This window comes from Malaclemys terrapin, chromosome 5, assembly GCF_027887155.1.
Source record: "Malaclemys terrapin pileata isolate rMalTer1 chromosome 5, rMalTer1.hap1, whole genome shotgun sequence".
NCBI lineage: Eukaryota > Metazoa > Chordata > Testudines > Emydidae > Malaclemys > Malaclemys terrapin.
Genome location: NC_071509.1, coordinates 17,413,892 through 17,429,469, shown reverse-complemented (window position 1 = coordinate 17,429,469; position 15,578 = coordinate 17,413,892). Strand labels below are relative to the sequence as shown.

Genomic DNA, 15,578 nt, shown 5'->3' with positions numbered 1-15,578 from the left:
AATTGGGAGTCCTGACCCTCCTATGCAATGATTCTGTTAATCACCACATGCCAATTGTGTGCCTCTCTAATGGTGATTTTCCTGAACCAAATCAAAGGTCCTAGCTGGTGGTACCATTGATTCAGTGTCAAGAAGTGTTGTCCCAAGGTGGTTCTGTTGAGCTACCAGCTATCCAGCTTGCCGGCTGCTCGTTGCCAGGCCTTCCTGGCTGCTTGTTCCTGTTTCCAAGTCGTCTTGGGTTGCAGTGGGCCATCACAAAGGTCCCATATGGCAATTGGAAAGATGTCAGACAGTCAGACTGGAACAGTACCCGGGTGACGCAATAGTAGCTAGGAGAAGTGTTCTCAGTCCCTTTAGATTATTTCCCATGGCAAATTGGGGATTACTCCAATTCGAAGAGTTCTAGCCTGGTTCCCTATATTCAAATGCACCCAGGCCATAGGGTAGGTATGAGTGGGGACACGTGCATTGGGTCATCTTGCAACTCTTCCAGATCCAGTAGGGTCTCACGGATGAGGCTGTAGGAACATCCAGAGTCTATTAATCCTTTTTCTGTTTGGCCCCCCAAGCACTACTGGAGCTGCAAATGTCCGGCAATACCTTTCATGGCAAGGGCTTACCTGCCAAGAGTCAGGTTTCAGGCTATGAACGTTACCCTAGACTAGATCATAACCAACCCCAGAATGCCTTTCAAAATCTTTCTCTCCTAAGCCATGTGTCCTCATGCATTTATGTCACGCCTTTTGCAAGACTCCACCTTCATTGCCTATGATTGTAGCTTCAAACTGTGTACTTGCCAAACCAACAATCCACGAGAACCATAGTGAGTGTTCCCACCAAAGTAGTACCATATCCCTGTCATGATGGAAAAATCCCCATCAGGCTTGCATCAGCATTCCCTTCATCGCCTCCGCACCAGAAAGAACAATCATTATTAATGCATGCCTGTTGTGTTTTGGAGCTCACCTGGACAACCATACAGCATAAGGCACCTGGACATCTTGAGAGTACAGGTTGCACATCAATGTTCTAGAACTACAAGCAGTTTGAAGGGCTTGTGAAACCTTTCTCCCTTTCATTCAAGGTCACTAGACCCTAAGGATATCTCCATTCATTTTACTTTACTATCTCCTAGAACTGGAAGGGACCTTGAAAGGACATTGACTCCAGCCCCCTGCCTTCACTAGCAGGACCAAGTACTGATTTTGCCCCAGGTCCCGAAGTGCCCCCCTCAAGGATTGAACTCACAACCCTGGGTTTAGCAGGCCAATGCTCAAACCACTGTCAGACACCATCATGACTGTTTTCTACATCAACAAACAGAGAGGAGCGACATCTGTCCCCCTGTGTGCAGAAAGGTCAATCTGTGGAACTGGTGCATTGGCAACCAGATTACGCTGGCGGCTGTCTACCTCCCAGAAAAGCAGAATGTGCTAGCAGACTGCCTCATCAGGTGCTTTGCAGTTGATTGTGAGTGGGAGCTTTGACTCTGTGGTAAACAATATTTTCGCTCTATAGGGGACCCCAACCAGGCACCTGTTCACTTCTCAAACAAAGTGTAACATTCTGTTCCAGAGGAGCCCGGGGTCACCACTCACAGGTCATCGCTCTACTCCTTCCATGGTCAGATCATCTGATCTATGCCTTCCCTCCCCTACCACTCCTGCCTCTAGTTTTGCATAAGATTCCTCAGGACAGGGCATGAGTCATTCTCACTGCCCCAGATAGTTTTGGTTCCTGAACCTCCTTCACATGTCATTTTGGGCACTGATCATTATTCCTACGTTTCCCAATCGCCTGACTCAGGGGAATGGCAAGATCATCAGGCATCCCAACCCATAGCTGCTTCATCTCAGAGCCTGGTTTTTGGATTGGCATTGTCCTTAAAGCAGTCGTGTTCTGAAGCTGTACAGAACATCCTTTCTAATAGTAGGAAGGATTCCACTAGGAAATGTTACCTAGCCAAGTGGAGGAGTTTCTCAGTGTGGGCACATCAGATGGATTTCTCCAGAAGCCACAGATATATTCCTCTCATTCTGGACTTGAAGACCGCAGATTTCTCTATTGCCAAGTGGACCCGTAAGGAACTGACCATCAGTGCATACCACCCACCTTCCCAGGGCTTCTTGATCTTCATACATCTTTTGACTAACAGATTCAGGAAAGGCCTAATCAGAAACTTTCCACTTATTTATAATAAAAATTTAAAAAAAAACCCTGCTCCTCAGTGGGACTCGAACTTTGTTCTCTCCATACTAAGCATCCTTTTGAACATTTAGCTTCTTGCTCCATGTTTCTCCTATCTAAGAAGGTCGCATTCCTGATAGCCATCATCTCAGCCAGCAGGGTTGGTGAGCTTGAAGTGTTGATGGCAGATCCTCCTTACACTAGATTACAAAACTTTTTATGCTTATGGTACATTGACACCCTAAATTCACCCCCAAAGTCGTCTGATTTTTACCTGAACCAGTGTATTCACTTACCTGTGTTCTTCCCAAAACCTCACACCTGCTCAGAAAAAGAGGCTCCATTCTCTCGATGTTTGGTGACCCTTTAGCCTTTTACCTACAGAGAACAAAAACAATCAGGAAATCCCCTAGACTATTTGTTGCCATAATGGAAAGGGTCAGAGGTCAGCCTATATCCTCTCAAATAATCTCGAAATGCATCTCTGGCTCTGTTTTGCTCTGCTATCAGCTGTCTAACCTTCCCATATTCATTGGATAAGAGCTCTTTCTATAAGAGCACAAGCAACATCTATGGATTGCTTCAAAAGGTGCCTCTAATTGATATTTGTAAGGCAGCTATGTGGCGCTCAATCCACACATTTGCTAGACACTATGCCATGGTGCCGTACTCCCCTGCCAGTGCATCTTTTGGAACAGCAGTCCTTTGGCTCTGCCATCTATGACCTTGCACCCTCCTCCTACTTGAGTACTACTTGTCCAGTCATCCACAGTGGAATGCAGATAGGGACCAGCACTTGAAGCAAAAGAGAAAGTTACTTACCTGGTAATAACTGGAGGTTATTTGAGATGTGTGGTCCCGATCTGTATTCCACTACCTGCCCTCCTTCTCGTCTGCTTCAGATCTTCTCTGACTTGTGATGAAGGAACTGGAAAGGCGGTCGATCTACCCTGCCTTCTATCTCCTCATGGAGTGCATGCCTGACCGCAGTGGAATACAGATAGGGACCGCGCATCTTGAAGAATCTCAAGTTACTAATAAGTAACTAACTTTGCCTTACAAATCAAAGTGGCAGTTTTATGCCCAAAACAGTCTTACAAGTTTTAAACTTGAGAAAATGCATTTTCTCAAGTTTTTAATTTTAACTTTTGAGCCTGTAGTGAATCTTCAGATGCTATAAATCACTTTCTTGGAATTTTAAATTACAGATGCTCCCCGAGTTACGTAAACCCAACGTAGGCAAATCCAGAGCTTATGGAAAAAGTTCCGTAAGCTAGAAATAGGAGGGGTTTGGGGTTTTTTTGCGTAATGGTTGGAAATACGTTTCCGACTTACTTAAAATTCGAGTTACGCAAGGTGTAAGTCAGGGAGCATCTGTAACAAATGTTAGTAGGGTCCAAACATTCAACACTGCAATGGATAATATTGTTTTGTTTGTATTTTTTCCTCTTCTTGTTTTCTGCACTTTATGTAAATGGTTCCACCTTTCTGCCGGATTGTAGGATCAAGAATGCCTCTTGTATTTGTTTTGCACAGAGCCAAGCATTTTGTGAGTGCATCACTGATGATGATGACATTACGTTTGAGTCAAACATCAAAGGCCTTATTCTCCACAGTTATGCTAGTGCAACCTCATATGCTTCAATAAGTATGCAGGTGTAAGAGTGGAGAATCAGGCCACCTGTGTGCATACGGTTTTTGCACGATCATTCTTTGCAATGTGGCATAGCTGTTAAATTAGTGTATCTGCTTTTATGTGGTGTGAGCAAAAATTGCTGCTACTGTGTATAAAGTAGAAGCTGCAGTGATGGAATGACATGGGATCAAATATTTCTTGAAATGTCTGAAATCCTTGGAAAATTCAGAGATCTTTGTAAACACTTTGGGGCACAGACTGCAACCTACTATGTTTTGTCTGTCATAATAGAGACAAACTGGTACAGAGCCCCCACATGATGGAGGTCTCTGGGTGCTACCACAACATAAATTACTAATACTTGTGCATATCTGATCTCGATTTTTAAATGGAAACTTTTTAAAGAACAAGTTTTGTGGTAATGTGAAATGTATGATAAAGATGGCTTACAATAATTTATAGGCATCTTAGGTGCATTTATTAGTAATTGCCCTAATTGTAATTAGGGGCATAAACGACTTCATGAAAGTGGAACACTTTCCCGACTGAAGCTCGATTTTTAAAGAGATGCTGGATTCCTTCTGTGGTGACTCGGTGGAAATATTTATTAAAAGGTATGCTGTAATGGTGGTGGGATTCAGGCTCACTTTGCTTCCCTGTGGACATTTGTTCTTTATTTGTCAACCTTTCCTTAAGAACACCTTTTTCCACAGTCCTTGCAAGATGAGATCTGTGCAGTTGAGCACAACAAGCCTGGTGGGTGGTGTGTAGACTTTATGGCTAAACTTAAATTGTGAGCTTTCTGGGGCCACAATGATATTGTCTAAGTGCTGTATAAGTAATTTCTAGAATAATTTGTTAAAATGGTGCCTTTCATAGAGAGGAGAGGATAGCTTGGAAAAAGCAGCATTGCCAATCCCAAGCATTCAAAAATCAAATCAGGCCACAAAATACCATGAGATTAAAAAATAATTTGGGAAGAGTGAGGGGGCGTCTTAGTTTTTGAGCCTTTAGAGTTTGTTTTCAAGCTTCCATCCATATCAATCAGAGCTAGAAACCAGCTACCTTTTTTTTTTTTTTTCTTCAAAATGAAAGTTTGAGATTCTCATGTAATCACGAATATGCATGTCATCTTTGCGCAGGGACCATGCTAATCTTCTCTGTATCGTTCCAATTTTAGTATATGTGCTGTGCTCCAGGAGCAGGAGGCTTAAGAAAAGCACCACATCTTGCAAAACCTGCAAGATAGTGGTGAGAACTGGCGACACTAAGTACACATGTGGGATTTGTGAGAAAACTATATTTAGCCTTTCAGAGAGAATTGACTGTAACAAACACATTTCTAATACACACTCTGGGGTTTTTAAACACCGCTAAGGACATGGCTAAATTGAATGTGTTGTGTAAATTCATGTAGCAAAACGGCCAGTGAAATCACTTTTAATAAAACAAAAAACTTCAGAAGTGTATAATGATTTACTGTGAAATTTCTGAACCAGAGATTCAGAAGAGCGCGCACACATCAGCTTGTTTTCAAATTCCTGTGGGCCTCACTTGCTTATTTGATTTGAAAGCAAGGGTCTAGGGATATTTTCTTTTATTTCCTTCCCCCAACATTGTTTCCTACACAGAGTTTTAATATTCAAACATTTTATAACCCTATTCCTTCTAAAACTCCTTTGAGCTTCTTTTCTTTCTTTCTTTACACAAAAGAATACTTTTGGCTGATTGAGTTCCATACATTGCCAACTGTGGGTTCTTTTGTTTTGTTAGTCCAGCATCCTTTATAAAATGAGAACCATTGAGCAAGTACTCACTGACTCCCCACCGAGCATGATTGTGCTTGAAAGGTGTGGTACTGTACTGGTGTAACATGTAAAGCTTTAGTTAGCGGGTTTTGAATGCATTTCAGTGTCTACCTTTTTTGCTTTGTGAAAAGTAGTGGGATTGTGCTTGAGATAATAAATCCACCTATTTTTAGTTTGGTGTGGTTGTGACAAGTGGGTGAACAAAGAACTAGCTGAATGCACTTGCTGTTGTGTTGAAACCAGCCAAAAGTTCCCATTCAAGTGGTTTCAGTGCAGTATAGCTAACTGGCAATTTTCTGTTTTATGTACACAACCCTAAAAAGACAGCTGTGCTTAGTTTTGATTACTCTGCAGTAGTAACTTGAATAAAGCTGACTGGAGGACAATTCGGGGGTTCAAGAATCCCTTTCCAAAAGCATAAATAAGTTTGTTTCCTTGTTTGAACAGGAGCAGTAACCAGTATCTACCATAAGACTTAAAGGGCTACCTAGAAAATACTTTTTTTCTCTGTCTGGAGACAGATAGCAGGAAATGTTTTCACCATTTCAAAGCAGTAGGCTACAACTAGGATTCAAGTGTCCTTAACACCATTTCCTTGCTGTATTGCAGCAGTTCTCAACCCAGGGCCCCCTGTGGGGGCTGCGAGCAGGTTTCAGGAGGGCCGCCAAGCAGGGCCAGCATTAGATTTGCTGGCGCCCGCGGTAGAAAGCTGAACCCAGGGCCCTGAGTCCTGCCACCTGGGGCTAAAGCCTAAGCAATGTAGCTTCGCAGGGCCCCTGTGACATGGGGCCTCAGGCAGTTGCCCGGCTTGCTACCCGCTAACGCCGGCCCTGGCTTGTATAGGCAGAAAACCAGTTATTGTGGCACAGGTGGGCCATTGAGTTTTTATAGCCTGTTGGGAGCCTCAGAAAGAAAAAGGTTGAGAGCCCCTGCTGTATTGCATTATTGAAATTCACTGTTTTAAAATCCGGTGTAAATAGGAATGAACCCCATAGTCCCTCTTCGTATACAGGATAGAAAAATGTTTGTTTTCAGTAACTCTGTATACAGATTGCTATGGATCCATTAAAGACCTGAGGGTGGCTCACGGAAATTTCATACAGATATGTAAAAATACACATGGTCTGCCTCTAAGTATCAACAAAGGGAACAGAAATTTGATGAGAACTCTTCAGCCTCGCAGACAAAGATAAGATCTGAGGGCTGGAAGTTGAAGCTAGACCAATTCGTACTAGAAATAAGAGAACTTTGCAACAGTGATGGTAATTAACCTCTGGAGCAATTTATCAACAGTTATGATGGATTCTCAATCTACCAATGAAAAGCGCTAGATAAGAGCCTAGTTGTTGTCGTCGTCGTCGTCATCATCACTGGAAATCTTTAAATAAAAATTGGATGTTTTTCCGAGAGATGCTCTCGTTCGGCCACAGCTATTGGACTTGAAGCAGAAATTAATTAATGGAATTCCTATTAGCTGTGTTATGGAAGAGGTCAGACTAAAAGATCACAATGGTCCCTTCTGGCTTTAAAACCTGTGAGTCTATATAACAATGTGGAGAGAGAATCCGTGTAATGCTGTTGACTGCTGCAGACTTACTACCGCCAGAGAAAAATGACTCAAGCCCACTGTATAAATAATGGTAGCAATCAGAAGCCTACTCTTGAAGTTTTGTTCCACTGTAGCAATATGATTTGGTGCAGGTTGCCGTGAGATACAGCAATAGAAGTTCAGTGGTCTCTACTGTGCAGCAAAATCTCATTGAAGTCCTTTCTAAGAGTACCAAGTCAGTGAAGCATGTTCATCTTAGTAGTACTATAATCTGCTAACTTTCATCCAAGTTGCTCTGTAAAATCATTCTAACATCTCACACATTATATGATTCCCCCCTCTCTCCTCCCCCCCTCCCCCCCCAAATAGAATATGATTTGGTGCAGGTTGCTGGATTCAAGTTATGCACACCTAGGAAGTGACCGGATTTGTAGTAGTGAGCAGGGGGTTGAATGTGAGAGGAGCACCCAAGTTCAGTGATTTATATGGTCTTGGGAAAGTCACTTCACCTCTGTGCCTCTTTCCCTGCTTGTAAAAAGGGGAAAGAATATCAACCTTCCTTCCTCAGTGGCGTTGCGAGGGCTGGTTAGTAAATGTCTGCAAAGCTCTTTAAATATGTACAGTTCTTTCTAAAAGGCCTCCTGTGCCAGACACTGGTAACATAATGACTGTGTGTGCAGTGAGAAAGGAAATTGTATAAAATTCTCAATGAGGAATTAGCATATACTGTATGATATTGATAATTGATGTGTTTTAAAAACCAGGTTTTTAATGAAGAATGAAAGCTCAACTGTAAAAACACAGAAAATTAGAGGGGTCCTTCGTCTTTTTGTGCATGTGGATCCAATTTACGGTGTGTGAGCACCTCATGCATGGGAGAGCAGAACCTTTTGACACCAGTGTCCTTTGGGGCCATGCCTGTGCCCTGCATATCTCAGTGCGCATTCCCCCTCTCCCCTGTTCTGCCTCCCTCCCCCTACATGAGGGCATATGGGGCTGTGTGCTATCCCCCAAAGTACCCTTCAGAGTCAATTTAGAATCATTCAGTTACTTTGCTTAGCTTACTAACAACTTTATTTGCTGCTCCTTCTTTAAAATGTATTCTTTCTTCCACTTGGTGCTGAGGTGCCTTTCCACCTAAAGGCCAGACTAAACCCCTCCAGGTTCAAGTCAGGCCTTTCACTCTTTTAACTGAGGAGGGGAAATCAGTGTCTACTCTCTGGGGGGGGGGGGGGGGGGGGGGAGCAGTGTGCTGCTGATTTTTACTTAAACCAAATAATTAACCTCTTATTCTCTTCCCCCCAAGCATCACTTAAGCCTGGGATAAATCAAGTTCCTTAGTTTAGATATTTCCAGAGCCTTTCTTTATTATTTAGGTAGAATAAAGCCATTCAGGAAATCAACCCTGTTTGGGACATTAGGGAAACGATCAGATCATCTCTTCCTGGAGATTCAAATGGATCACTCAATACGTTTAGTCTTCTACCAACTAGTAGATATGGCCTTCCCTCAGTCATCCGGGCCCACCCAGCTAGAGACCAGGCAATGTCTTCAGCATGTCTAAGGCCTTGGCTACACTCGCAGATTCACAGCGCTGCCGCGGACTCCACCTCTCCGAGGGGAATAGCTTGCAGCGCTGCGAGCGCTGATTTCACTGGCGCTTTACAACGCTGCACTCGCTGCACTCGGGGGGGGGGGGGGGTGCTTTTTCACACCCCTGAGCGCAGCAAGTGCAGCGCTGTGAATTGCCAGTGTAGCCAAGGCCTAAGAAATATTTCTGTATGGGTCATCTGCAGGGCAGCCACTTGGAGCTCAGCTCATACCTTTACCAAACATCATGTCCTGGATTTGGTGACTAGATCAGATACCAAATTGGGAACAGTGGTTCAGAAATCCTTATTTGGCTAGCTGTAGCTAGGACGTCAGACTCGTATTAAGCTGGAAACTGCTAGCTAGTCTTTGTAAGTGAGATGACCTGGACAAAACAGCTGAAAACTGCAGTTATTGCACAATAAATAACTTCTTTATTTCCCAAATGGATCCCATTTGCAGAGTTGCTGTAAATTCCCTCCTTAACCACTTTCCCTAAATGTTTGAAGGGGTGGGTGGGCAGGATGTATGATGTCTTTTCTGTTGCTTTTGGTTAATATATTTTTTTTAATTACAGACTTTAAAAAATTCAAAAAGTCTTTGCTCCCTTGATTATGAAGAAGATGATGATGACGACGACGACACACAAATGAAGACAATTGTGTCATCCCCATGTGATTCACATGACTTTATGAACATCACCACCCCTGGTTCCAGTCCAGTGAAAGAGCAACTGGATGAAGTAAGGCATCATGGGCCATGCCAAGTTGGCTTCAGTGTAAGGGATTATAAGAAGGCAGCTGCAGTGTGTGAAAGTGACGAGGACACAAGTGATTGTGACAGCACTGAAGAGGGCATCTTTCCGCTAGACTGCGGGGACTTGGATCTAGAGCAGATTGAAAACAACTGAGGCACAAAGTTGTATACTAGAATCAGAGTTGTTCTAAATTAAAATGATTAGTGGATTACCTTTGCAATGCATAATCCATGTCCCTGAATCTCTGTATTGCCTATCTTGGGCCTGTGTTAGAAGAAATGTTTCAGGTGGGGGGGGGGAAAAGAACCATTGTTACCTGTTTATAGTCTATTGATCAGTATATGAACAACAGCAAAAGACAACTGGAGGTTAAATGTTATTTTGAACATTAAGAAGTAACTTTGATTACAAATTTCCTAACAGATATTTTGCATTTTTATGGCTTTTACAGTTCTGGAGAAAGGATCTCTATTTTGAAATGAATTTTCAGAAGGGCATTCTATAAAACAAAATCTGTCTACAGTGATTCTGGTGCGGGTATATGTTCCATTTGTTAAAGAGCTTAATGTGAAAAGTGAGTTGCATAATTAAATTGGTAATAAACCATTGGATATCTGGAGATCTGAACGCTTAAGTATCTGGTTGACAACTGGTCCAAAATACTTAACTGTCTCCTTATACAGTGAGTGGTTATAAAACTTCAGAACATGTACAAATGGTTTTTCATACATTCAAGACTTTTTGAGCAAAATATAGTAGTGACCTTAAAGGTTAACACTTTCCATGATTTTACTACTTGAATTGTTTTCCAGCCAGAAGCAATGCTGATTTAGGTGGGATGAAACTGCAAGTAGCTGCCCACCTTCTTGGTCATTATTATGTTTTCTGTGGTTCAAAAGAATGTACAAGAGCACTTGAACTTTTAAACAGGGACTTTGTAATGATCAATTCCCCAGGAGGTGATCCCTTCAGCAATACTAGAAGGAAACTAGTCCTTGAATTAAATAAAATGACATTTTGCTTTGCATTTGCATGTGTTTATGAATTTTATTGAGTGATCTATGAAGTCTTTGGCAGATACTGTAGCGTGGCATCTCTCTTTAACACAGGGGTCGTAGTTTTAGATTATCGAGAATATTTTTGCGGGTTTCACAGGGTAATTAAGTGTATATTCACCACTCTTTAAAATGTAATACTGTATTGTTGCTGACCATTACAACACACCATTATTAATGTTGTTAAAGTGAAGGAATTTTCCTCAAATGAGGATTAGTTTGGGGACACTTAATTTCTACCTTCCCCAACTCCATCTAATTTAATTGTGGAATCGTTCAGGTAGTGGATTGTGTAAGACTGGTTAAATAAAGCTGAATCCACTGCAGTTTCTGCAGGAGTGCCAGTGCATTGCGATGGAGATTTCAGTCCCCTCTGCTAGAGCTCATTTTAAGCTGCCTTAGTGGTATAGGGGGAAATGAGTACATCAGTGAATGTGGTGGGGGAAAGAACATTGACACAGAGCCTAATCCTGTGTCATTGAGTGCCACAGCACTTCACAGGATTGGGTTCCAAATAGCTAACCCATGGAGATGTCTAGGGTGTCTATACAAAATGAAAGAAGCATGGGTAATCAAGAAGTGAAAGTCACTTCGTATACACAATGTATGCCAAATGACAACCTTGCTGCTCTAGCAAATGTGGCAGTGTAAAAAATAATAATAATAATAAAACAAATACAGGTTTAGAAAGGTATAATGTATACAAGAGAGACCAGTTTGTGCACATCATTGTACAAAGACAATGAAATCTTGCACACGATGGAGGGATCCACACATGCACACCATTTCAAAGTAAATACACACAGCTACTCCGAAGTAATGGTTGTTTTTGAAGTGCAAGGATACAATGCCTTAAGTGCATCCAATCTCCCTGGAAATGTAGAGGATGTGCCAGTGGAATAGTAAGCCACAGTGAGGGTCCCAGAGGTGCCTTGGTTGAAAATCAGGTACTAGTGGTTGCAGTACAACCATGTTCTCCACTTTTTTTTTTAAATGGAGCAATAAAGGCAAGTAAATTTTGAATGAACTTAATGATGCAGAGTGATAGCCAAGGGCAGTAGGATGGCTGGAATCACTTAAAATCTAATCTTTCCATTTTAACACACACTTCTCTTTTCCTGAAGTTTTATAGTTTTGAGAAGATTGGTGTGGTGACAGCAGGGGCTCTTAACCAATAAGAGGAGAGCACAGAAGAAATTAAAATAAAAGGAGAAATGTCTTTCGAGGCATGTATACAGAGGGAGTTCAGGGGAGAGACTCAGCAAGGAAAAAACTTTAATTTGTGAATAAATTATAGATGTGTTTTAAAAATAATAATAATAAAAAAAAACCCTTACATTTATTAGAGAAACAAAGTTTGAAAGACCTGCTCCAAGCAGAGGACTGTACACCAGGAACTCCAGATTTCTAATCCAGATCCGTGGTCTGAGCAAGTCAATATTATGTGCCTCAGTTTCCCCCAAACAATTAATTCCCCCCTCACAGGTGTGCTGTGACTAGGGAACATGCAGAGCTGTGAGGACAGGAAGCGCCGTAGAAGTGCTGAACAGTCTTTATTTAAGAGAGTACCAGAAGCAGTTAGGGCCACTCTTGGATAAAGAACAACAAATTTCATGGAAAAATAAATGTCGTAGTAACCACCTACTTTTCAGCGTGGGTTTTTATTAGAGGGTGACCAAGAAAATGAGTTGAACAGCTGTGCTAGAAAAATTGCAAAATCATGGGCAAATGAAATCTGTTGAAAGAGGAACATGTGTACTTACGTCTACAGACTAATATAATCCCATGTGAAAGCTAGGAATTAAAGGAATTATTGCAATTTTATGGTCACTTCAGACAGTGATCCTGCCATTGTATAATGCACAAAATTATAGTGCCTGCCCCAAAAGAGCTTATTAGATAATGAACTTGCCACATTTATGTATTACATTCAAGTGCTCCAGGTGAACAGGGAAATGTCCCTAATAACCTGCAGTGGACAAGTGTAATAGGGAGTTTTCAAAAAGGAAGTCATACAGCATTGTAGGCCAACTAGCTGCAGTCTATCACAAGCTGAGCTACGCCCTTTAGAGGGTTCAGATTTCAGCTCTCAGCTGTGCTTGGTCCCAGGCCGAGACCCAGGTCTTCTGGGAGAGATATAAAGTAACCTGTCCTCTGTAGGAGGAAGAGCTGGTAGGAACAGAATAAGATGAAAGTTTGGCTGTGCTTCCCTTCTGCCAGAGAGCCAGTGAAAGAACCCTGGATGGAAGAAGCTAGGAAAGGACCAGAGGAGGCCTGGAGCTAGGCTAGAGAAGTACTCTGGGGAGCCAGAGAAGAAAGCCCTAATAGCAACAGCCACCACAGACATGGCTTTGGGAAACCATTGAGAAGGGCAGCCTTGGGTTTAGGGAAGTATGTGGCCGCAACTTGAGGGCAGAGCTCCATAGTAAGAGGAGGGTCCAGACTTCGGGGTAGTAACAGCTAGAAAGATGGTGAGGAAACCCTGGCACCAGGGCAAAAAGGGCTGTTGAGTCTGGAGAGGGCTGATGAAGGAGTGATCAGGGTATTTTGTACTTTCTTTACCCCAAAAGGAAAGGTCTGTGTTGTGAAAGACCCAAACATTAAATCATCAACTGTCCCATTGGGAAACTGAGGCAGATGATCTGTCCTTATGGCAGACCAGGTAAGCTGCTGTTATGCGGTCCAAGGTAAAGACAAAACAATCAACTGGGTTCTCACTCTGCTGTTGCCAGGAGGTTCCATGGGGCTCTGGTATGCACCCAAATTATAGATACAGCCTGAAAAAACAGTTGATGTTGCCAGCTTTTGCAACTTCCCTCCCCCCCAAATTATGGGATTTGATTGTCTGACTTCCACACTTGTGCACTGTTGACAGTTCCTGGGGAGCCCAGGACTGAGAGTTGCCTCTTGTCTCCAAGGTGAGGGAGTCTTGCCTGTGCCTGGCTGGGTGTCTGCTCTCTAACACCACCAGCCTTTCAACCACATAAGCACTCTCCTCTGGGACATACCAACCCTTATGTTGCTTTGTAGGTTAACAATGCACCCCAATCCCTGAGTCCTTTTGAATCAATCCCCTTTGATACTCAGCCTCTGAGTTGGGCTAATTCCCCATCCTTTGTGCCCCAGAAGTGTAGTGTACCCCAGTTTTATCTTAAACCACCGCTCCTGTAAGCCACAGTGAACTTGTGAGCACTTATAATAAAAGAAGGTTTAATCAAGACAGCGTGGTTACTGCTAGGCTGGTGTCATGGAGATAAGGGGCAGCCCCTAGGCAGTGGTTGGCGAGCAGGAATCTGGGTAGTTGCAGGAGCCAAAATCAGTAGCCAAGGGTCAGGGTCAGAGATCGAATTTCAGTAGTTACCAGGCTGGAGTTGGGAGTCAGGGTTGAAGTCAGTCTAGGATCAGAGCAAAACAAGGTGAGGTCTGGAGCCACAGCAAGCCAGAAGTCTTATGTGGTTGCCCAGATGACCTTCTGCGGCATCTTTCAGGGTTAAATAGTAAGCGGTGGGCCCGTGCAAGGCTGCGGGGTGCTGTCGCACTAGCCACTTTAGGCACTGCGGGAAGTAGCACCCAATCTCCACAGGACTCCTTTGATGTGGCTACATGTGGCCTTCCACTGGCAATGTGGGAGCATTTGCTGCCCCAAGCTGTACAGACCTGGGTTCTAGTTCTGCAGCTTCTTACGTTACATCCCCGTCAAGGGCACCTTTCCTCTGGGTTGGCACCAGGCCTGGTTTGTCTTCATGAAACCAAGTCAGGGGCGTGGGCAGCAGGTTCCCAGGAGCACACTTTGGGACCATAACCTTTCCAATCTAGAGGTCGTAGAGTCTCCCCCTCTGCAGTCTAGAGTTGAGGACAGTTTGGACTTCTATATTCCTCATGCATATGGACCTGGTCCAGTGGGAGCTGGGGAGACAGAACTGATGGGGGATTGGGAGGTGGCAGGTGGAGGGCCGGAGGCATGCAGAATTAATTACTGAGCAAAGAGATGGGCAGATGTGGTGGGGAGAGCTCCTGCAGTGGTGGCCAAGATCACCTTAATAAATTTGAGAGATTCAGCAGCACTAATTGTCTCCAACGTTGAGGAGTGGTGGGGCAGGGGGAGTTCAAAAATCTGGACAAACACCTATATAATGTATTTTTAATTAGGAAAAACCTCATGATTTGGGGACCAATGTCATGATTTTGGAACCGTTGGGGTTTAATCTGCAGTTAAAGGGTTGGTGGATATGTGTTTCTGGCACTGAATACAAACTGTTTGGTTAACAACAGCAAACGTCCGCTATCTATATCGTTAGATAGCAAAGCCAGATACTGACAGCTACTGTGTTCTCTAAGAGCATAGCCATGGAAATGGGTCTGTACCTGATCCCCCTTTGAATCTTGGTGAGCTCTTGGCCTCAGCAACATCCCTGTCAATGAACGCTCTGCGTGAACGAGTGCTTCCTTGAGTTTTGAGCTGTCCATTTTTTAGTTCCCTTGCACGTCTCCTTGCTCTTGTGTTTGGAGACCCAGGGAACAGAAGCTTTTGATCTACCTTCTCTAGACCATTTGTATTGTATATAGCAGTGTTCTTCTCCTTTCTAAGGTAAACAATCCCAATCTTACAATCTTTTAACATGATTTTTTTGGTTTCTCTACTCATGGCAGCTAAGATTGCCACAGGAGGGAGAGGGGTGTGTGTGTGTGTGTGTGTGTGTGTGAGAGAGAGAGAGAGAGAGAGAAGCTGCAAAATGCATCCCGGGAGAGAAGTAGCTCCTGAATGAGACCTTGAAGGAGCACCCAGTAAGGTAAGAGGAGACCCAGGACAGAACTGCACTTTGCTAGACAAAAGCCTTTTCATCCTCTGGTGATTATAACTTCCTAATCTGCCTCGTGCAACACGATCACTCAAATCCCCCCCCCCCCCCCATCAGACCCTTAAGTTACCACTGTGATGTACCAAAGCTGCACTGACTGAAGAGTGAGAACCCAAAGGCCTCTCTATTATCCAGGG

The 15,578-nt window shown here is 43.4% G+C and overlaps 1 protein-coding gene and 1 non-coding gene across 8 annotated transcripts in view; one reads left to right on the top strand and one right to left on the bottom strand.

Moving 5' to 3' along the window:
- Window positions 1-10,554, top strand: part of FAM53A (family with sequence similarity 53 member A) — a 98,767-nt gene extending 88,213 nt beyond the window's left edge. For 6 of the 7 annotated variants that reach the window (XM_054030600.1, XM_054030601.1, XM_054030596.1 and 3 more), the window contains one exon: window positions 9,348-10,554. In XM_054030600.1, the coding sequence (XP_053886575.1) occupies window positions 9,348-9,680 (333 nt within the window). In that variant the 3' untranslated portion in view covers window positions 9,681-10,554. Of the gene's footprint in view, window positions 1-7,332; window positions 7,358-9,347 lie in introns of those variants that run through there. The other variant, XM_054030602.1, reaches the window with a different exon arrangement.
- LOC128838757 (U6 spliceosomal RNA) lies at window positions 4,921-5,028 on the bottom strand. The gene has a single exon (XR_008445261.1). It is a non-coding gene; the product is annotated as a U6 spliceosomal RNA (small nuclear RNA).
- Window positions 10,555-15,578: the final 5,024 nt, after the last annotated feature.